General features: G+C 39.3%; 1 protein-coding gene across 6 annotated transcripts in view; it reads right to left on the reverse strand.

Annotated features, from left to right (window-relative positions):
- LOC140930482 (transcriptional repressor NF-X1-like) overlaps positions 1-24,465 on the reverse strand; it is a 131,197-nt gene that overhangs the window by 73,730 nt on the left and 33,002 nt on the right. For 4 of the 6 annotated variants that reach the window (XM_073380191.1, XM_073380190.1, XM_073380189.1 and 1 more), the window contains exons 12-21: positions 22,963-23,084; positions 22,331-22,361; positions 21,229-21,302; positions 11,530-11,638; positions 10,672-10,791; positions 9,861-9,940; positions 9,650-9,751; positions 9,278-9,406; positions 7,011-7,102; positions 5,521-5,622 (exon numbers count right to left, since the gene is read on the reverse strand). In XM_073380191.1, the coding sequence (XP_073236292.1) occupies positions 5,521-5,622; positions 7,011-7,102; positions 9,278-9,406; positions 9,650-9,751; positions 9,861-9,940; positions 10,672-10,791; positions 11,530-11,638; positions 21,229-21,302; positions 22,331-22,361; positions 22,963-23,084 (961 nt within the window). Of the gene's footprint in view, positions 1-2,139; positions 2,159-5,520; positions 5,623-7,010; positions 7,103-9,277; positions 9,407-9,649; positions 9,752-9,860; positions 9,941-10,671; positions 10,792-11,529; positions 11,639-21,228; positions 21,303-22,330; positions 22,362-22,962; positions 23,085-24,465 lie in introns of those variants that run through there. The other 2 variants (XM_073380192.1, XM_073380187.1) reach the window with 2 other exon arrangements.

A 24,465-nucleotide genomic window follows, 5' to 3' on the forward strand; every position in this document is an offset into this window, starting at 1 on the left:
AAAAACTGCACTTAAGAAAAGCGGTCTCGCATGCGCATGCATAATTAGCAGAAAGAAGACTGCTGTTCACGAGAATTAAGTTTTGCAAATCCTTTTGCGGATTTCCCAAGTGAACGCTCAAAAGAAAATCCATGAAATCTGGATGTGGATTTGTTCATTGAAATCCACCCTGAGGAAGGATTTCTTGGACGTGAAATCTGTTTTCGGATTACGCGTTTGATTGCAAAATCCGAGATCCGGAATTCAAAAACTTGATCTGGATTTCCCAATTGAACGCAACCTTAGACGTCAATTTTGAACAAGTCATTTGAGAACCGCCAGCAACTGCCTGACTTTGATTCAGTGGCATTTGTTTTAAGTTAGTAAACCAGCCTTCAAAGTAAGTAATTCATAGTAGTCTGTGGAATATGTAATGCATTTTGTAGAGTCCTAGTCAATGTGATGGTTTGTCTGTAAATGATGTTCAGCAATGTAATTGCTGAGATCACCCAAGCAGAGGAGCCTAGTCAACAGAGGATGCTGACTACACCCATCCGGAGGATCATTTTCACTTACTTATGACTGACTTGTTATTTATGAGTAACTATATTACTGTTAATAAAAGTGCAAAATGAAGTACAATAATATAAACAAAGCAAGCAAGACTCAATGCTACTAAGAGCATAGATATAAGTTTTGTTGTCCAAGGCGCTGGTGTTATGGTACTTTTTCCTTTGGGATACAAAACGAGTGTTACATGTCATAACGTAAATACTCAGAACGTAAAAATTGCAAGGAGAGACAAGCCGCACATCTTAGCCTCACACCGGTGTGAAAGCTTTGAAAACCGTCTACATACTGATATTGCTCCACTGAGGGGAACTCTTTCGGGGATTTTACACTCCAAAAATTGAACGATGATTTTTATCGGTATAAATATATAAAGCTTATTTGTAGCGGACCAAGATACGTAACATATACTTTAAGTTTAGCAGAACCTTATACAACAGACAGTTAATTCAGTTCGCACGTATTCCTATTGAATTTGTTGTCCGTTTTATAAGATATCAAAATCGCGGGAAAGTAATTACATTTTCCATGACTGCTTAGTATCTGCTTTTAATATCTCCGTACAGTCTCTGAGAACAATTTCTAGAGCTGTACACAGCGTGCATTTTGTCACAGTGTTACTGGGATAAAGCGTTTCATTTTCACTTTCTCGTCAAAACATGCACAATCACTGACTCAGTCAGACTAGGAGTAGTTTACTTACTTAAATTTAGTGTTCAGTACAGCGAACAGGTTTATGTTCTGTGAAATTTATCTACAGTCTGCGAAACACATCACCCCGATCCACAATTTATTTATTTTCAAGTTTTTTTTTTAACCGATCCTCGATCCTGGATCACCGATCCTCAAACCTGTTTTTTTCAGGAAACCTCGAAGTTTTGCTCATTAAGATTATTCCTTTTATTCGACCCCTGAAGTAATCACTTGTTCCAAAGTAATCAACGCTTTCAAGCAATAGAATTCATGGACCGACCTGTTCCAGAAAAGCTCGATATGCACATGAAGTGATGCAAGTAGAATGCGTGATAGTTAAGTACAAAGCTACTCATATAAACACATCCGTGACACATACGTAACTTCAGTTGGGGGTAGTTGAAGTTGCTTCCAGTAGTAGTCAAAGGTTAAATCCTTGATATCTCAAGTACTTATGATGTGCAATGCCACTTAATCTTAACAACTGTGAAATTCTACCAATTAAATACATACAACAAAGTGAATCTATTTAACTGTAGAGTTCCAGTAATTGTGACAATATTCTGAAAAACGTAAAGCCTCAATACACCACAAAACAGGATTTTCCCGCTATAATATTTAATCATCCTACTCAGGGTATTTACATTTTAATACGCGTGCATGTCGTGCATAATTAAACGAGATAAAGGACCTCAATTCAAGGATTCATTGCCAAACAGCAAAAACGTGATCAACTTACATGATTCACTTCAGTCATAGCCAAAATATAAACTGCATGCTCATCACGACTCATTTGCATACAATGAAAGTCGTCACGATTCTTATCCCCAGTTTCCATGGTCTCTGCTAGGAACGCCTGCTAAGCTCGACTAACAAGTAAACATATCTACACTGCTGTAGGTAGGATAACTGTCAGCTGCAAAAGGGGGAGGAAAGACTGAATGCAGTCACCTAAAATGTTAAGACGTGGTCTATATGGTTACATTTTTGGGTAAAAGTTATTTGTTTGCTAATTAGTCGAGCTTGCTTGAGCAAGAGCGAGACTCTTAAAATGCGCTCGTTTTTTTTTTTTTTTTTTCGGTGGGACCTAGTTTGTAGGCCCCGCGTTCCTAGCGAAGACCGTGGAAACTGGGGATAAGAATCATGACGACTTTCATTGTATGGAAATGAGTCTCGTGATGAGAATGCGGTTTTTTTTCGGCGATGACTGAAATGACGGATGTAAGTTTGGCAATGCGTAATTTTCCTCGAATGGAGGCCCTTGATTTTCGTGTAATTATGCACGACATGCAGGCACATCCCCAAGCAGGATGAGAAAATATTATAGCGGGGAAATCCTCAGGATTTTGTGGCTTTTTAAGGCGTTACGTTTCTCAGAATATTGTCGCAATTACAGGAAATGTACGGTTAAATAGATTCACTTTGTTTTATGTATTTAATTGATAGATTTTCGCAGTTGTTACGATGTGAAGTCGTGTTGCATTTCATAAATACTTGAGATACGAAGTATCCACTGCCACGTAATTTTTACGTGCGCACGTGCGTAAAATTTGCGTTCGCAAATAAAGTAAAGGCAATGTATGAAAGGCTGCACGTACAATTATGTAAGCGTAAAAGTACAAACTCGCTTAATTTGACGTTTAATCTCAATAACTTATGTCTTACCTCTATTTGATTTACGTGATTAAAATTTACGTGCGTTAACGTGCGGAGCCAAAAACGCATCAGTGGAAATCTACCCTAACGTGTCACGGGTAGCTTTGAACTTGACTAACCGCACACTCTACTTGCAGCACTTCATGTCCATAGTTAATAGAAATCCCATATCGAGCTTTTCCGGAACGGGTTGGTCCAAGAATTCTATGGCTTGAAAGCGTTGATTATTTTGGAACAACTGATAACTTCAGTGGTCGAAAAAAAAAAAAGAATAATCTTAATGAGCAAAACTTCAAGGCTTACTGGAAAATCAGGATCGAGGATCGAGGATCGAGAAATCAGGGATCAAGGATCGGTTAAAACGAACTTGGAAAATAAAACAAATAAATAAATCGTGGATCAGTGATGATGTGGGCCGCAGACTGTAGATAAATTTCAGAGAACATAACCCCGTTCGCTGTACTGAACGCTAAATTCAAGTAAACTAATCCGAGTCTGTCTGAGTCAGTGATTGTTTTGACGAGAAAGTGAAATTTTCCGGGAAAATGAAACGCTTTATCCTGGTGATACTGTAAAACAAGAAGAAACTTTTAACATTTTTCAATTTTTAACTCGTGGGGACGCGCGAGCGTACCACGAGTTATTGCAGGGACAGAGATATGCAAATGAGTCACTCGCTCACTCGTAGTAGACGGACTTCGTAATTAATCGGGTCCGAACTCGAGAGTGCGAAGATCTATCGCTTCCGAAGAAGCACGCGTTCTTGAAGTTCGGTGGGATCAAATTCTTCGCTGAGAGCGTGCATCGTTCGGCGTTCGCTGCTCAGACTCAGAGTTTTCTTTATGGCAAATTTTCTACAGCACGGTTAGAGGTCTTACCAAATTTAAGACACGTAGGAGTCTTTCAAATGAGTACGATGGTTAACTTGGGGATTGGATTTCAAGAGCCGTTGACTCGTCCAGGCGTTAAACTTGACGAGAAAATGAGCAATTACTCTTCTGACTCCGAAAGATCACGGGGGATATACAAATTCCAGCTTGCTGGAAAGTGATCTGAAAGTAAGAAAATGTCGTGCCATGCTATTCTTAAGAACCTGTATGGGCCGAAAATAAATGTGATTTTGACCATTAGCTTCAAAATAACAGCAGAAATCGAGATAAGAAAACATATGTTTTGCCTCCTACTTCGCTGACGAGGTGTATCGGCTTTGTAAAGCACATGTTATTTTGTTCATTCGTTGCCATGAAATGCGTTGACATTGTTTTTTCACTGTCAATAGCTCGGTTAATGCGGCTCGATCAAACTGAACGAATTTGCTGGCGGAAGTTCCATGGATAACGCATTAAGTGAAAGAGTTTTCGCCAAAGTGATGTAATCAGCCTTCGTGGTGTAGTGGTAAAGTAAAGTCGCATACAGCCGAAGGTTCCCGGGTTCAAGTCGTGCTTTGTACCGTTCTTTTTTCATCTTCTTTCTTTCTTTTTTTCTCGTTTTTGGCTTGTTTTGTTTGCTTATTTGTTTTGTTGTTTTTCTATAAATATGTACCTAAATAACCGTTATTTAATAAAATGCAATAAACAAAAAGAAAAGTATTGTGTTTGCAGAGCAAAGATAGTATATTAAATATATTGTACATGGATAAACAATCTGAATTTCTATCATTTGCTACAATTTACTGTCGGAAAACCAGAGTTGATAACCATTTGATCATTTTCTAAACAATGTTCCCACGAGTTGACGATAGGCTTTCTTTGATTAAGTGTACATTTGCTTTCAGTACTCCTTATTTTTCTTGTAATTGTTGTATATGCACGACCCCACCAGCAATGCTGATCTTTTTATCGTACTATAAACTAAGGTTCTTACCTACCCACCTACCTACTACCTACCTATCTATTTATCTATCTATCTATCTATCTATCTATCTATCTATCTATCTGTCTGTCTGTCTGTCTGTCTGTCTGTCTGTCTGTCTGTCTGTCTGTCTGTCTGTCTATCTGCTTATCTATCTATCTGTCTATCTAAAATGCATGCTGTCTACAACTCTAAACATTGTACTCTGAGACTGTACGGAGATATTAAAAGTAGATACTAAGCAGCTATGGAAAATGTCATTACTTTCATGCGATATTGATATCTTATAAAACGGACAACAAATTCGGCAGGAATACGCGCGAACTGAATTTACTGTGTGTTGTATAAGGTTCTGTTCAACTTACACTTTTTTCCTGTGCTGATCATATACTGTACCGAGCCGTATCTTGGTCCGGTACAAAGAAGCTATGTATATTTATACTGACAGAGTCATGGACCCCTGATACCGATAAAAATCATCGTTCAATTTTTCGAGTGTAGAATCCCTGAAAGAGTACTCCTCAATGGAGCAATATCAATATGTAGAAGGTTTTCAAAGGTTTCACACCTGTTTGAGGCTAAGATGTGCAGTCTGTCTCTCCTTGCAATTTTTACTTTTTGAGTATATACATTATGACATACAACACTCGTTTTGTATTCCAAAGGAAAAAGTAGTATAACGGCACCGGGGCCTTTGTCATTAAAACTCATCTCCAAGCAAGTGAGACTCAACGCTACTAAGAGCGTTCTTGTTCTGAGTAAAAAGCTTACTGTCTTGTCTTCTTATCATCCACATTCAAAATGCTGCTTATGTCCACAGTCTGTCCAATCTGTAAATCCCTCATCTTGTTAGCTAATACTTCTGTGGCAATACTAGAAGAGCAGAAGGACAGTCATCACACTAAATGAAAATTATGTTCTAAAGAGCAGGCTTTTTAATGGGACACCCCTCTCTTGCGCAGAGGCTCCCGCTGGGTATCCCATTAAAAATAGCAATAATCGCAACATAGAAAGCAACGGACGATGGGAAAAGGGAAGGGGGGGGGGCCTCTTTTTCTTTCTCCCCAGCCTCCCTACAACACAAAGAGGCCTCTGCGGAGGAGAGAGAAGGGATGCTCCAGTTCAGAGTTCCTACAAACAGCATCATAGTGATGCTTGGTATGCTCCGCGAACAATTTTGACAACACTGTTCAACTAAATTTGAATAGATCATTCCATTCCAAAATGGCAGTTTTTTTTTCTTTTTGCCGACAAAAATATTATACAAAGGTAGGTTACTCATCGAAATTTCAGCTTCCAAAGAGCTTTCCAATTCTCGTCTAAAGTAGCCCGAAATTTGAGATCTGGAGGCTGCCATCGTGGAGAACTACTAGCAGCCTGGTGACGAGTACGTGACATCAATGTGCTTAACCTGAGATTGGTAGACAGAGGAATTCACTCAAAATTTCCTTGTTCTTTGTTTTGGATTGTGTTTGTGGCCATGGCTTCTTGTGCAGCTCCAAAATGAAGAAACAAGAAGTTTCGAGTGACTTAACAAACTTAGGTTGAGCGCATTGACGTCACACACTCGTCACCAGGCTGCTAAGAGTTCTCCAAGATGGCGGCTCCCAGATTTTGAATTTCGGGCTACCTTAGATGAAAATTTCATAGGGCTGGAAAGCCCTTTGGAAGTCAACATTTCTGTGAGTAACCTACCTTTGTATAACCTTTTCGTGTGAATTTGGAATAAACTTCTCCTTTAATGAAAGCTAATTTATGTCCTTAAATTATATGCTTTATAAATCACTTATATAATTTTAGGGTTAGGGTTAGGGTTAGGCATGTGTGGCCGAGCGGTTAACACCTCGAACTCTGGATCTGGAGGTCCGGGTTTCACGCCGCGCCTGTCGCATTGTATCCTTACACAAGGAACTTTACTCCACTTTGTCTCTCTTCACCCAAGTGCATAACTGGGTACCAGCGACTTACTGCTGGGGGGTAACCCTGCGATGGACTAGCATTCTGTCCAGGGGGGGAGTAGCAATACTCCAAGGCTTACTTCATGCTACAAAAACCGGAAATAAGCTCCGGCCATGTGGGCCTTTGGCTGGTGTGCACTTTTATGTTACCTTGTAATTAAATAAGAAATTTTATATAATAATATCAGTCACTGCACTTCTTTTTCATTCTTGATCATAGGATTAAAATACAGAAAGGCACTTTCCTAACTAGTTTATCCAGCTAAAAAATGACGAAAATGGGTTTAGGTTACAAATACGTACCGTTGATAAGCTTGGGCAACGACCACCTTCTCACCTCCTTGAAGACAGGGAAGGCTTTCTGAACGTCGCCCGCATTTGCAATTTACAGACACCTAAAAAAATCAAAAAGTAGAATACAAAACTGAAGTGGGTGACTCTTTTTTAAAAACCTTAGACAATTTTTGTGTTTGCATTTTCCATAGATGCTAATATGCTTGGTGCAGCTTCTAGTCATTTCCACAAAAATTGACTTGTCCTTAATAGGAAACACTTTGTAACAAAAAGCAAAGAAGCATCCGGTTTAACCACAGTTCAAAAAACTAGGTATTAACGACCTTCGCCTGTGAGTAATTAAAATTGTAATTGTTTTGGCGTACTTGATCAGATGCTCATTCACTTGTACTGTCATGCTACAGTCTACTGGGTCATAGTACAGATACGACATTTCTTTAGATATAAAGAGGGCCACGAATTGCCAACATCCTGTGCTATAGGTTTCCTTAATAATTATAAGTGCTGCAATTCACTGAGACTATTCACTGGGTTCTTACAGATTTTTGGATCCAAAATACAAGACTTTTTCTCAACATAGCAAGTTTTCACAAGGCGATTCCCTGATTAGCCATATCGGGGAGCCCACTCCCCTAAACTGGAGCCGAGTACAGCGGAAGTTGGTCAGGCATGATGTTTCGAGCATCGCGCACAGTACTCGGTCGCAAAACCACAGTGTATTATCAATATTCGCTACAAATTCATTAAGGAAACACGTCTAAGGTATATTTCAGCCAAAAAGTAATTGCATTTGAAATAAAATCCGTCAAAAAGGCCATCCCGTAAAGTGAATACAACAGTACTCACTAGATTCAGTAAGGAAAAATTATCTTGTTCTTCTCTCTCCATTTCAAAGTGAGTACTGTGACTAAAGAACTAAAAATTGTGTTTTCGCTGTAAATAAAAGCGTCAAAGGATGTAACTACAGATAAATTTTCTCTCACCATCCCTAAGATGTTAAGATTCTATAGAAAAAGCACACATTATTACGGTTTTAGAGCGAGTACTGTTGGTGCGTACTGTCCAGCTATGCAAATCAGTTCAAAGTAAACTCACTTGGTTGTTCACTTAGTTCGTGACAAATATCACCCAACGTAATTCTTGTTAGCAAATAACCACATAGAAATATTAGCAACACTTTCAAACAAAAAATGATCCAGTACAATTGTCTAGAAGTCAGTGAAAAACTGTTTCGCCACGAACCACGCGTATTATGAAACAACCGCTTTCTTCCTACACCACAATTGCTTTTATAGCTCCTGTCGTACATGTTTTTGTGTTGTACAAATGGACGGATGGCTATTCACATTGCTCAATATTTTTCCACGGTTGTTCTGTCTTTTGGAAAACGTTGTTACTTTCTCTACCAAGCCTACTGGATTTTTTGACACTCGTACTCATATTGAGTACTGGCGACTGTAATGTTGACATATCTGAGCAAGTTATATACCGGGTAAATGACCTCGTGCTTTGTCGTATACCCATGACTCTACCTCTTTGCATTGGCCTGCCGAAATTCTTTCTGTGTACACCATAATGTTAGCAACTCTTTGCTTTCCTTAACCGTTTTCGAACGCGAGTCTTGTTTAAACTTATGCTATCCTTTGGAATAAAGCACGCGCTATGAGGTTCCACAATTTATGGTGTATATTATTCGAATCGAGCGAGTTCTTAAAGCACGCTCTGAAAACTACGAAAAGCTGGGAAAAGGTTTGGTTCAATTACGATCTTTCATCAGAATCCCGAAAAAACACTTTTACAGGCTTGAAAAACCCTCAAAATTGCCTTTTTTCTTCCCACCTCTTTTCCAGACAATCATGGACAAAAGTCTTGGGACACTTTTGCATTTCTGGGGCGTTTTCCAATGCACACAGGTCCAACCCCTCCCCTCACCCCGCAAACGATGTTGGATGCGTGTATCCAGAATTTTTTCTGCTTTCAACTTTGTATAGGGTGGGGGGAGGGAGAACTGCAAGAGAATTTCGAAAAGGATACACTGTTTTAAGACGGAATCGAGAGATGACAGAAAAATATGAATATTGCAGTAATGTCCCAAGGACTTTTGTCCAGGATTGTCGATTGACCCCATCATCTTTATATGTCAACAGGCTCAACCGTGCGTGTTGTTCAAGAAAATTACGAATAAGCTAAGAGTAGTTAAGAGAACTTGCCTTCATTTTATAAAAATAGCAGCACGAACAAATTAACTAGTTAGATCATTAAATATAGTAACTTACCTTAGCCTGACAAGGGAGTTCTGGACACTCCAGGTAAGGGTGACATGGAGCAGAACAAGGATGGCCACATACGTTACGTTTAAGCTCACACGGCTGAACACACTTTTCGTCAGGGCCTAAGCATGGGGGCTAAAAGAATAACAGCAATAATGCTAACCACAATACTACTACTACTACTACTACTATAATAATAATAATAATAATAATAATAATAATAATAATAATAATAATAATAATAATAATAATAATAATAATAATAATAATAACAGAGGAGTATAACAAGTAATGGTTTAAAATGCAGTTTTAACAGGTTTGAATGTTGCTTCAAAGGAAAAAATATCTTGGACGATGAAGTCCCAGTTTACACATTACCTTGTGACAAACCTTCTGACACTTATGCCCACACTTTAAGAGTTTTCTACAAACATTTCCACAAGATATATCTTTCACATGACAAGGAATGTTGCGACGGACCTTCAAAAAGAAAAAACAAATGGCCATTGTTTCTACATTTTTAATTAACAGTTATACACCTGCGTAACTATGAATCAATTAGTGACTAGCACAAGATGGCAAAAGTTACCTCATGGTCTCCCATACATTTTTTCTCAGTCAGAACTGTGCAAGGGGGACACACGTCCTCACTGTGGCAATTGTGAATTACTGTTGAAAATAAGTAGTAGCTTTAAGATTTAAAGCAAAGTCAATGCAGTTATTATCTTTATCACCTTATTACTATTTCAAGAATTGTTTTTGTCTTACATAAATTAATGTGTGTTCGGAGCTTGCATAAAAGTTATTGCTTTAAAACACATCCAGGCTGTAAAGTACGAATAAGTGGATCATGTATGTGTCATTTCTCATTCTGCTCTGCCAGCTGTGTATGGAGTTCCGTACTCCTTGTCAACAATAATGGATTGAATTTGAAGGCCCCATCAACTAGGATTGACCATGGGATATCGATCCTAGGCCAACGGGCTGTTTACTTGGCTTGAGAACCACTACTTATGGCTAAGAAGACAAAACTCGGAGTCACAATGACTGTCGTAAGAGTCAGATTGTGTGAAATCATGGGTATGTTAAAGTTATTGTTCTCTACTGAGCCCCTGTCATCCGATGTTGTGTCAATCAACGTTTTAAGAAGGACTAAAAGGATACCATAACAATAAATGCCTCTCCAGAAGACCAATACATTTCAATGTTTTGCTTTTTGGAGCAACTAAGATAATTTGATTAGAGAATTAACAAGAATGTTGTTGGAAAGTGGACAGAAATGTAACTATGATCTTATTTTGTATAATTCAAGGCTGAGTAACATTTTTGTGAATGTCCATTTCACAAGGATAGAGAAAGTACATGTAAATGGGATTGCTAGTGTCAAAAGTTAGTCTAACCTGGATGCGAACAAGCATGAGTCCTGGAGCAAGGCTTGTCACACTCAGGAGGCTGTGTTCCACAGGGTATGGGAGGATAGAGAACTGTTGCTCCACAGTTGCATGCTAGCTCGTCGAATCCTGTAAAGTCAAAGAAAGCACACCACTCGAACACACAAAGGTAGACAATGATAAAAGATCCACAAAGCAGAAATTCAAGAGCAACATTGCAGAAAAGAGCTTAACTAAAGTCAGACCACAATAAGAGGAAATACGGGCAAAAACTGTATAATCTGTTGAAAAGATTTGTTCACAAGTAGAACTGTATTTATCCAAAACTATAAATGAAACCTCAAATCGAGTCCAAAAAAACTAGTTCCATATGAATCTGAACCAAAAATGTCCTTGTCCTTACGCCACGTTTCGCTCTACCACTACTACGATATACTAACTATATTTTTTAACAAAACAGTTAATGAAAATTTCCTAAGCATGATTTGAAAGTCTCCAGGGGTATTAAAATGGCACTGTTCACGGCACTTCATTAGTCCTTTTGTTCAACATTTACTGAAGAAGAGGAAGTCATGGCTGCAACGCAAGTAAAATTTATCCTCAATTAACACTATCGGTTTATATTCCTCCCCATAATTAAAATTGCTTTGACGTATTGTGGACTGTAAAATCCTTTGATGTTGATAGCAACAGCTTTAGCATTCTTTAAAACACTGTTGCCACTTGGGGAATGCAAAAAATGTGGTTATCTGTAATACATTATGCTTGCTAAACAAACGTTCTAATTGTGAGCGTTTCTAAACGAGGAAGAAATTAACAATAAAGAGTGAAGTAAGGGTGGCATTGAGGAAAAAGGTTTTTACTGACCTGACATAAGACATGGTGGGCAGTAACCAGCGTGACAAGGCTCCAAACACTTGTGGTGTCCACAGCGCAGTTGTTTTCCACAAACAAGCTCACACCTGTGCTGGGTATCCTATGATAAAACATGGTAGCAGTACATAATTATATATGATCATCATCCTGGCAAGATATCTTTGTCATCATAACAGGGTCCACTCTTTTGCTTGCGTGTTCATATGACCGTTCAATATATGTCATATTTTTTATGCAGTTACCTCTCGAAATTTCAACCATAACACATACACTTTAAACATCAGTGCAGTGAATCTGTGTAAGGGGTTTGCATATGCATTGTAAACACACCAAGTTGACAGTATTAAAATTGTTAATAATAAATTAATGTTCATGCTAACAGTGAAGGCACTACGAAAATGATATATATGATACTTTATAATGATGGCTGTTCATCTACGTGTTGCTTCTTGCTAAAGAGCAGCCATCGGACCTCTCCTATGGTTCTTAGCTGTGTCAATGGGATGTACAACTGGCAGACAAAGCGCTCTAGCTTCATGTATAATCATCTGGGATGATGTCAGTGGTTCCCAGGCTGGAAAAGGCATCGAGTACTGATCTTTCGGCTTTCTTTAGTGCATTCCAACAAGACACTTTGCTTTTTCCACTGATAGTGCCTGTCTGATCACATCCTGAAAAGGCGTGAAAGCCAGGTAAAGCCTTCACAAGTTCCTCTCCTACCGCCTCATAGAGTGGGCCCAGTGGAATACTTCTTCGTTTTCCTCCTGTTCCAACAATCACTGTAGTGTCTGGACAAAGTCTCTTGTAAACCCAGAGCGTCAGAACGAGTACATCTGTATCTGGACTCTGAATGGTTATGGACGTTGCTCTTCTCTGTGTCGCGTCTAGAGCATGTAGGAGCATAAGAATATCTGCTTCCTCCTGCTCACTCCTTAAATGCTGAGTCGGTAGGCTATAAGAAGCCATACAGTCAGCATTAGAGGTTACTACATACGTCGTCTGCGAGTCTTTCTTGCACTCGATAAGTTGTGCTGCAAGGAAGATAGCATATGTTTACTTATTCTGGCTGCAGCTCAAAAGATCCTTCATCGTGATCCTTTCAATAACAGCATCCATAGTAATCTTGTACACCACTGCTCTACTTGTGCCCGTTCGTTTCTGGCGCGTTCCTTCCTTTAAGGAGTTTGGGATATCGTAGCGGTCAAATACAACATGCACCTCGGTAGCACCTTCAGACTTGAAAATGTAAATCGCTTGCTAGGTCACGCCCATTTCTTACCCACGGTGGCTTCCCCATTGCCTGAACGACAGCCATGACATCAATAATGACCACTTGCCTACTGGAGGGATCTGCAGAGTGAGGTTGTACTGTAGACGTTTGTGGTTGCTGTTGGGCCGGTAGAAGGCTTTCTAGGATGTTCATCAGCTTGTTCTTGGTAGTGCAGAGTCGCAAACTACCTTCAGAGAAGAAGAGTGCCCTTGGATACTCGGCTAACTCAAAGGTACTGATGGTTTCCCTTATGTCAAGATCAGGCCTTGAGAGAATGACGACTAAGAAGCGTGCGAAGAGAGCTCTATCATCCTTTAAGGGTGCGACGCCACAAGTTGTCTTGTTTTTCTTTGTTTGCGAAGCAGACTTCCATGACTTCAGATTTGCCTTTTTCATGGGGCTCCAAACACTTAACTTGGCCTCGACGATTCTCTCTTGAGCAACTGTGTCAAACAACGCCTGACTGATCTTATCTTGTGTTAGGACTCCCTCCTTGATGTAATCTGGCATAACTGCTTTCGTGATGATGTTCACCAGATAACGTTCCTCTGTCGCGAAAGGGTCACTCACTTTCAGCACATCCTTCAGCTTCTGTACATTTTCATTATAGCGATTTGTTACCGCATCACTTAAATTGTGATGATGTGATGATGAAGCTCTTTGTACCCCCACCATGTGCTCAGCTTGCGTTGCAAGTCGACTTAGTTCTGGCGCCCCAAGGAACCATCTTGCCATGGCTGCTGGTTGCTGTGTTAGACCATTCAGCCCTCTCCGAATCTTCATCAACTTGTTGACGTTTTCTATAGCATGGTCCGGTCCAATTGCACAGAAAGGGATCTCATTTTTGTTTACACAAAAGTTTCCTTGCATGAATTCATGGTGAATATCGGGACCATCGATCTTTAACCTGTCCATCTGCGCTAGATATAGTGGCACCATTCGCGCATAGTTCAGCCTGTCGTGAGCAAAGAAATACTTTGCCAAAGCCTTGAGAGATTCAAGGTGAAGGTTCCAGTCTCCTTCTCTGGATGCGCGTATGAACATCAGGATACACATCACAAACTTCATGTAGTCCCGGGCAAACTTGAATAATGGACACTGAGACTCCATGACCTCACCAAATCTCAATAGCCTCTCTTGAAGGTTGTCGGTTTCCATTGCCATTACAAGGTCTTTGTGTTTCGTCCCTAGCTCACTTGCAGATGGTGTTCATCGCAATGGATGCTTGTATTACACTATCGCTTCATATGATTTCACTCACGAATCTATCAGTTGTGGTTGAACCAGACAGCCCCGCTTCTATCCATCCCTCGTCAAAGCCACTGCCATCGACTGATGCCCCAAGAGCGCGCAAAGAAGCCAGTATCGTGTGCATCTCGCCAATTCGGAAAACCAGGTGGAGGTCAAACATAATGACAATCTTGTGGTTTTCTCCCATAACCACAGCCGTGATCTTCTGTGCCTGCATTAGTACTGTGAGCATCATGCTCTACTCATGCACCGGAGGTGCTAGAAGAGGCATCATGGAAATGGTGGTCAGCTGATGGGTCGAAGACAACACTTGAGAATTGTATGGAGCCGACGTGGGGATTTTGACTTGCTCCAACCGAGACCTGATGATTGAGTTGCCTACCGACCACGCCAAGTCATTTTGCTCCGCTTTCTTGGTGACATCACTAGATGGTGTAGTATCTAACGTGTAGGCAGAGCACTTTGGTTGCGCATTCTTAGGGATATAACACTGTAATATTTCTGTGTCAGGTATTGACTCTTGTGGAAGGGACTTGGTCCTGATAGTCGCATCAATTTCCAGTATAGTTTCATGATCCTTAGTACGTTTTCGCTGGAACAAAACCATCGCAGTTGCATGAAGTGTGTTCTTTCCGTCAGGGGTGTCTTTGGAACCATTGGAACCAATGCCAAATCAGAGATGAACTCCTGTAGAGACAATGCCAGTGGGTGTTTCAGCCACCTAAGGCTTCTCATGCCAGTGGGGTATGGGAAAGGCTGATACATAGCACTCGAACCGCCCTGAAAGCTATGCTTGGAGAAAGTCTAGTAGAAGAAGATGTACTGCCGACTGTCCTGACAGACGTAGAGGCAAGCCAATTTCAGACCTCTTTGTGCCATTTTAGACGACCCTAACGACCTTCAACCATTAACACCAAACCACCTGTTGTTGCAGAGAACAGTAAGCGCCTTGCCGCCTGGAACCTGTGTGAAAGAAGATATGCTGTTGAGAAAGAAATGGAGACAGACGCAGATATTGGCTGACCGTTTTTGGAGACGATGGTTGAAGGAGTATGTTCCAGCCCTTCAGGAGAGACAAAAATGGCACAGACCTCGACGAAGCGCGCAAGGTGGAGACCTAGTACTTGTAGTGGATCAAAACCTTCCCAGGGGAAAATGGCATTTGGGCCATATTGTCAGGGTGATTCTCGGAAAAGATGGGCTCGTGGGAACAGTTGAAGTTAAGACCAGATCTTCCTCGTCATTGTTGCGACCCATACAGAAACTCTGTCTGTTAGAGGAATCAATCTGCTAATTCTTAACTCCAACCATGCAGTTACTTTGCTGAAGTGACTCCAAGTCTATTTAACAGTTAGGTAACTGTATTCAAATGATGTCCTAGAAAGTCATGCACTAGGTTCATGAACCTAGGTTCATTATCATGGGTAGGTGCATGCGTCTTCCTTTCCTGATGACAATAAAAAAAGCAATCTTGTGGGAAGTAGATAAATGGTGAGATTACAAAAACATATTTTCAATTGACCAGCTTCTGGCTCAAAACGATATTTTTTTCTGCATTTTTTCTGAATAAGTTACCATATTCACCACGTTACTTTGACAATGCATTCAAAACAAACTGATCTATAACCTTATTATTGTCGTATCACATTTCTAATCAAGGTAACGGACATTTGAGTGGTGTCAAGAGCTGACAAAATAAGCCAATCATAGGGTAAACCGGAACGGAGGAGCTTTTGTTAAAACGTTTTACAGGCACCCCTTTGCTCTCTCTCTACCTCTGACCCCACACTGCCTTGTCCTGCTCATTTTTCTTTGTGCTGCCCCCACCATCTGAACCCCCGAGATCAAGCTAAGGACTGTGTAAACAATTTTTTTTGTGGCATATTCACCTACAGTTTAAGGTAAGTTAAAGTTCAAAGATGATTAGGTTGATAATCATCTACCATCCACCGTCACCCCCGCCCTTGATAACATTCTATGACGAATTTTCCGTCCTGCTTGGGGAACTGGCGGTAGCATCAGGCGAGCTCCTGATTGTCGGTGACTTCAGCATACATGTTAACAATTCTTCTAGTGATTCTAGTGCTACGCATTTTTGGGACTTATTGGCGTCTTTTGATCTGAAACAATGGGTAACTTTGCCTACTCACACCAGTGGACATACTTTGGATCTTACTATAACTAGGAAATCAGTGTGAAGTTTAAGGAGGAGGAAACGTAAAGGTTGTGGACCCTCTGATCATTGTGCTCTTTTTATGAGTTTGTTATTGCATAAGCCACAACTTCAAAGGAAAACTATTTGCTATAGGAAGCTGTGTTCGATTGATTATGAAGAATTTAACATTACTTTTGGAAACTCTCCCTTATTTGATGAAGCTTGTACCAATCTTGCTTCGTTGGTCGATTCAGTGTTTCGAATAATAAACCGAAGGAGGTGTGGTGTATTATCCACCGCATATTGAAACCTAACCAACAACCCTTGCGGCAGGATCCAAATAAGTTAAATTCATTTTTTGCTAGTACTGCCGAGAGAACTTTACCTGTTAGTAGTGACTTACCTTTCTGCCTTGAAGAACTAACTGAATCTCTACCTGATGATAGCCCTGCTAATTTCAAGCTCCGAGAAGTGTCCCACGGTGAGGTCCTGCGCATGCTGAAATTGTTAAGATCTGATACGTCTACTGGCCCCGACGGTATCCCTGTCAAATTCGTTAAAGTGGTGGCTCATTCCATCGAAGGCCCTCTCACAGCTATTATCAACAACTGTATCAGGAAATACTATTTGCTAAGGCCTGGAAAAATGCGAGGATCAGTCCAATTCCTAAAGTAGATCAACCGAAGTCTGAGGAACACTTTCGTCCCCTTTCATTTCTCCTCACACTATCAAAAGTCTTCGAGAAACTTGTCGTGCTGCAGATGACCACCTTTTGTGAATCTGAATCAGTACTCCGCGATACAATTTTTAGCTTTCGCAAGGGATACTCGACCAATACAGTGGTAATGGGTATGGGCGACGATTTACTAAGAGCGATGAAAAAAGGTGAGGTTACTCTCATGGTGCTGGCCGATTTCTCTGAAGCGTTCGGCACAGTCAACTACAAGGTTCTTATAACAAAGTTATCAACGCTTGGTTTCTCGAAGCTGTTTCTGCGCTGGTTGAATAGCTACTTGAGTGACCGGTCACATTCGTACAGATCGATGATCGTACACCTGAATCAGTGAACACACGGTTTGGTGTGCCACAAGGGTCAATCCTTGGCTCAATGTTATTTAATCTCTAAGTTTCTGATCTGCAAGATCATCTCCCTTCCTCGATTGGTTCATTTCAATGTGCTGACGATACTACAATATACTCCAGCTGTCCAGCTCCTGAGCTAGAAAGATGTGTGCAAGAACTAAACTCCACACTCAGCTATTACAATCTCAGATAGTACATTAGAATATGTAAATGTAAGTAAGCTTCTTGGTGTACATTTCCACCAGCATTTTAATTGGGATGAGCACGTGCAAGCAACGTGAAAGAGCTGTTATGGAACAATACAAATAATAAGAAAACTTAGGAACTTTGCCGGTTATAGACTCAGAAAGCACTAAGTGGAGTCACTAGTGCTGTCAAAACTTGACTATTGTGACACTGTCTATTACCCTTTGCCGGAGTTTCAACTAAAATGTTTACAACGTGTCCAGCGAGTAGCTGCTAGTTTTGTCCTGAGTAGGATAAGATAGGGTGGTTACCAGTAAGACAGCAAAGAGATTTCCACGTTCTCAATAGCGTTCACCAGGCTTTGCACTCCCCCAGCTGGCCGTCTTATGTACCACTAGATACAGTTAAACATCTGGATATCTTTGCAGTCAGGAGCAGCAACAAGATTAATTATACCAATGGAGAGGAGCACCTTTCAAGACTCTGCTACCAAGTTATTTAATGTCCTTCTGGCAAATATTAGAAACTGTAGCGATTTCAAAGTATACCGTGGGGAAGTTAATGCCTATCTATTAAATAACGTTTGTAAATAGTTTGTAAATTGCATATAGGTCTGATAATATTGCTTTTTATATTGAAGATTTTTTTTGTAGTATATTGTATTTTTTCATTTTTTATATTGTAGTTTTTAACAGGTGAAGAGCCACTAGTTTTATACACTGTTAATAAACCATTATAATTATCATTAATTGGTTTCGTTCATATCTTCAGTTACGTAAGCAGTTTGTTTCTGTTAATGGTATTGATTCATCACTAAAAGATCAGCAATATGGAGTACCGCAAGGATCCGTGTAAGGTCCTTTACTGTATTCACTTTACACAAGTCCATTGGGTGATACAGCCAGAAAGCATGGCATAACATTTCATCAGTATACAGATCATACAAAGCTATATCTCTCGTTTACGTCTAATTGCCCAAACTATATATCCAATGCGAAGGAGCGACAGTTGAGCTGTGTTGAAGATTTCGGTGACTGGATGCTGTGTAATAAGCTTAAGCTGAACCAAGATAAGATGGAACTTTTAGTAGTTAGCTAAAGATTTCGACCACGTCCTCCCCTCAACCACGTCCAAATCGGAGATGATGTTATCAGGCCCTGTGAACATGCTAAGAATGTCGGAGTTGGATTTGATCAGTATTTCGATTTTAGTGAGCATGTTAAAATGACCAGCAAGATTGCGTTTTTCCGCATTTGTGGTATTGCCAAGATTAGGCGACATTTATCCCATGACACTTAAAAGACTATTGTTCATGCTTACATAACCTCACCTTTACATTACTGTAATGCCCTGTACTACGGTTTTCCAAAGTATCTGGTTGATAGACTTCAACTTGTGCAAAATTCAGCAGCTCGCCTTGTTACCGCGTTGAGAAATCATGATCATATTACACCGATTCTTAGGCGTTTACACTGGCTGCCTGTGCGCTATAGAATTATTTTTAAAATATTGTTACTGATCATGACTTATAAGGCTCCAAACGGTCATGCACCTAGCTACATCAAAGATCTGCTGAATTATAGGAACTCAGGCCCGTTTTACGATCTTCAAACAAAAAAAACCTATTGAAATAGGGCACACTCCGTTGCTGCTCCAAAACTGTGGACATCAGGCTATCATCGTCAGTTACTGTATTTAAAACTACGCAGAAGACATATCTGTTTACGAAGTCATTTGATTTATAATTATTATTATTAGCCTGAATTGTATTGAAAAATGTATTTTTTTAAATTAATTAAGAGTCATGGTATTGTAAAGCGCCACGAACAATTAGTGGAGTATGGCGCTGTATAATGCATTTTACCTTTATCTTTTTAAAACCAAACAACCTAAGGTTGCAACAAGCATGGAACTTATTACCAGTTGACCTACTTGAAAACTAAACCACCTGAAAAGTTACGTTGCAATTTATCCACCCTGAATGTGTTAAACATAATCAACTACTATCAGTGACAATTGTGGAAAAAAGTCTCATCCACCAGCCTATACAATGTTGAAACTCAACTCAAAAAATGTGGATATATGGCTTCAAGACTATATACTCAGATATGGCTGTCTTATATCCCTTTACTAACTAAATTGTGACAGCATATTGTTGCCAATTTCACGACTGGTAAAGTGTAACAATTCACACTGGCTTACATGGAGGATGTGAATGCAACTATGTTCATGTGATACCAGTCAGTAGATAACCTGTTTTTACAGCTGTCAATTGGCCGTAATATGTATGTCCAAAGTCAAGTTCACTGCTGATTTCATGCCTTGGACTCTGTCTCCCTTACCCTCCTTTCCAAAGGCTACCACACCAGGACACTCCTTGTTGGTCTCCCAATGGTGCAAACAGAAGGGCAACTGCATGGTCACATGAATACTAAAGTTTATTGGATGGATATATAACGATACTTTCTGGCCCACAGAACTCATAAGGAGCTCTGCCATGTTCTGCCTTCATTTTTCTCTTTGAAGAAGGATTAAAAAACTTACAAATTTGTCAAAATCACATCGTATCTCACAATGGCATCTTGACTCACCACTAACACAGGAATAATTTAGCAAGTTTAGTTTAAAGATTAACACCATCAAGCAAATCTACCTTAAAGCCGCAAAAATACCAGTTCATATATACAAAATAACCAATAATTGAGGAGCTCTAGGCAGCCGGCACCACGGGTAAGAAAATTTGGTTATCTATGCCTCCACGAAATTTTGGTTCTGAGAAAATCGTCCGTACGTACGTCCACCCCTTCATTTACGCCAAGGTGAACACACATTCGCATTTCACGCACCTGCGCGTTTCAACGGTAAATCACATGGCCACCCGAAGTTTTAGAGAGAATTTCATATTTTATTTGAGTAAACTATAAATATTAATAAGATTTTTGCTTTGAGTCCTGGCTAAATCTATATATTACCTTTAGATTGCCTTCCCCTGCCTAGCCTATTTTTCGTAGATTGTAGCTCTTTGTTGTATGATATCAACATACAGATAGCACTTGTCTAGTTAGTATACTCAATCAGTTCGTTAAAACAAGTCAGATTCATAACTACAAAACAAGATCTGTCTCTAACGACTCGTTTTATGTTAAGTTCTCTAGAACGGATAAAATGTATGCCCTTTTCACGAGAATCGGTGCCCAAATTTGGAACTCTATTCCTTATTCGATTAAAATACTTAAACGTTCGTCCTTTCGTAAAAAAAAAGGAATTGTTACTAAATTTCTTGCGGTCAGAAGATGATTATGTCGAAGTCTCCCGTCTTATTAAGTTATTTAATACTTTAGGTTAGCCCTCTTCGTAATCGTTATGTACTTGCCTTGTTTTATGTTAGTTTAAATTCTATTTACTGTGTAGTAGTGTCTTCACTGTTATTTAGTCCATCTATATATAAATCTTGTTTTGTAATACGTCTTCAGCTCCCCCCGCCTCGATTAGTTTATAAGCTATTTGCGGGTGGGAAAGTAATGTAATTAGTTATTTTCCAATTTTCAATAAAATTTGTTGTTATTGTTGTTGTTGTTGTTGTTGTTAACATTACATACAATCAACATGGCATTTATTATAAGAAACACACAATTTCACTTTTCTGTACTTGAATGACTGATCCAAGTAACACTCCACTGAATTTTTAAATAGCTGCAGTTCATGAATGTGTACCAATTTCAATACAAATTGACAAAAGACATACCACACAGCACTTTTGGTTACATCTATGCCTTCCACAGTGCTTTTTCTTGTTACAACGTTGGTCACATGTAAATTCTATAAAAGACAAGGTATTAAAATAAACTTTTAATGGTTTCTTTTATTTACAAGGCTAACTTGCCACGAATAATTCAGTTTCAAGAGCAAGGAACAAACAAAAAAAAAGGAACTGCACCAAAAAAAATGTAAGTAAAAAACCCACCTCAAACAGAAAAAAACAACATTGCAACTTAAGTTAGAGGGTTAGAGGGGACACGATGAAAAACTAACTGCAAAGTGGAGAGTTACCTTGCCACTTTACTCTAATGACCTTTCGTTTCATTTTTACATTTATGATACAGATTTTCTTTCACTGTCGAAGACTAAACTCCTAAAGCTTTAACTATGTGACTGATTGTATCATGATTAATTAATTTGTACAAGTACACTTTCATGTGGAACTGAAAATTCCCCCACAACTCAGCAGTTACTGAACTAGAAACCCCAAACGTAGTCTACCATCCCTCTCTCCATTCCTTTCTTCGTTCTGTTTTTTTCGTTGTTTTGCTTGTTTTCTTCAACAACTGTAAACAACTGGTAAGTAGCCAATCTAAGAGGGCAGGGATCAATTCAATAAAAGTTTTAAAAGGTTCCATTGACAGATTCAGGTATTGGTTTAGAGCTTGAAAGTAAATTAATGCTAAGGCCCGGTTCAGACGCCGCTCCACTCATGTGCCGAACCTAACTGATGAATTAAGTACGCCAAAAGAGGGGCGTCTGAATCAATTTGGTACGGCAGTTTTAGTTTGGTGCGGCAAAAGCGTTAAGTTCGACAGAGTCTGTCGAACTTTTGTCGAACTTAACTTAGTTTCGACACACGGTACGCCGTCTGAGTCGAACTTATTCAGTTAGGTTCCGCACATGAAAAGTACGGCGTCTGAACCAGGCCTAATTGCACTTAAAATAGATTATTAAATTGACACCAGGAATTATTTTTAATGGCATTTTTAGTCAAGCCATATTGACAACTTACAATAAAAACAGTAAGTTATGCAAAAAAAAAGAGGTTTGCTTAAAATTGCATTGGATTCATTATGGCACATTACCTTCCAACTCGCTCTCGACACAAGGAATCTCCTACGCAAAAAAAAAATGTATTAGGCCAATTTAAATACGATAAAAATATCAATAATTGCAACAACAACAAAATTAATAAATTAATAAAAGATGAATTATCCTTTCACTGTTCATCGATTATTGCCTATTTCTGGCGCAGGCTTTAGGCGACTGAGACTGAAACCCTTGTTTCCACTACATCTATCTCTTGGCGACATGTAAAGCTGAACCAGTCAAGTCCAATGGCAGCAAAACTTGTCCTGATGAAGTTAACATCCTCGTCACCAATTTGTAGTGCACATACAATACTGCCACCAAGTCTTTGTAAAACTCAAGACGTACTCAAGGCTGACATAACACTCAGTTACAATCCCTGCACTATCGCATTCTACTAAGTCCTGGATGAAGACTGTTGTACACTGCAATCACCTAAGGATTTTTACATTTAGGCTTTCAAACCACAAAACATGTACAATAAATGGCATGTGGAACAATCCTGAACTTATGTTAATATGCTGGTACATAAACATTTAAATTTATATGTCTGTACAAAATTATATTGCACAGCACAGCACTGATAAATGATTATAAGTTCTAAGTATTTGTTAGGTGCTGAAATTACCTTAACATTTTTTCCACATCTGCACCTGACCTTTGCCAGGCCATCACATGGACCACAGTCCCCTAGGTGACACTTATTCTTACATCGATGCTCTTCACTGGAACCATTTTGGTTTCCTTCTGCTAACAGAATGAAAACAAAGCAGGTAAGGATAAAGCATACAGATGGATAGTTCATTAAAGTCACATGGTGGCCATTGAATAAATTACCTAATTATCAATATACGGTACAAAACTATGTGACAGTATTTTGGAAAATGTGTGATAACATTTCTTCAATGGTAACTTTAACTTCTTCAATTATGCCCTCTTTAACAGGTTAATTTGCCTATATTAGGAAACTAGCTAGCATAAACACTTATTCTGATGTTTCTGGGCAATTTCAGTGATTTTAGTTCAATCAAAATCATCTCAATAATGAACCATCTATTTTGGTAAAGCTATGAAGCTACACATTTTTTTTATCTTGGGGGACTGGGTGTCAAAATTAACTTCACACCAGTTCCCTTAAGCCTGAAAGTCAAAATGGTGGACGGCTGAACTTCAAGTAAATCATTAGTTTAGAATTTACATCAAACACCTACGAACTTTGGGATTGGAGTATTAAAGGGATTTGTAAGATTAACTGATTATTTATTTAATAGCAAGCACACATTGGTGCGATCATGAGTCTTCATTGTGAGTACAATCGTGGCCCAATAACTTCATTTCTGCAGCGATTGCTTTCTCAATACTCAGCTTATATGTAAAAAGAGCACTATAATCATGACTTGGTCGTTTGCAAATAGTACCATTTTTGTCTCATTGGCCATTTGTATGATGACAAATTTTTACTACTAAGATCAGACTTCATTTTGTTTTTTCTTTCACATTGAAAATTGTAAATCATAATTAGATTTAAATAACAAAAGCTGGTAAGTGTCCATTCTGCTTTTGAATTTATTACACATATTTCTTTTCTTTTCTTTTTCTTTGCTTTTTACTTATTATCTATAATATCTGATTTGTAATAGAATTGATTTCGCACGCCTCGACTAGCGTTCTTTTGCTAACTGTGTGCCAAGAAATTGTACTTGCAATAGTATGATAATAAATGTCTTGTCTTGTCTGAACCAAGCGAGAAACAGGACAGCGGGTAATACACTGCTCATGAGCATTGCTTCCAATCCCTATATACATCTGTACAAATGGTGGCTCGGGGCTGGCCCTTTTCATGTGATACCCGGATACCTAGCCAGCCCCACTCATGTGATCAGGCCCTTACTGTGAGTTGTAATGTCACGCAGTTTTCTCCTGAAAGCTTTGGAATTTGTTGCTTCCATGGTTCATGAATAAGAGAATATGAGTTAATCTAATTAACCTAAGGGTTACGATTTGAAAGTAAAAGAATGCAACTTGTTCAGGAGATCATTTTGCTCAATGAGATTTCCTTTCCTATTAGTAAACTTCTAAAGTGCTGAATAATCCACAGGAAATTCAAAACCTGTTTCAAATATGATGTTTC

This window comes from Porites lutea, chromosome 3 (genome assembly GCF_958299795.1).
Source record: "Porites lutea chromosome 3, jaPorLute2.1, whole genome shotgun sequence".
NCBI lineage: Eukaryota > Metazoa > Cnidaria > Anthozoa > Scleractinia > Poritidae > Porites > Porites lutea.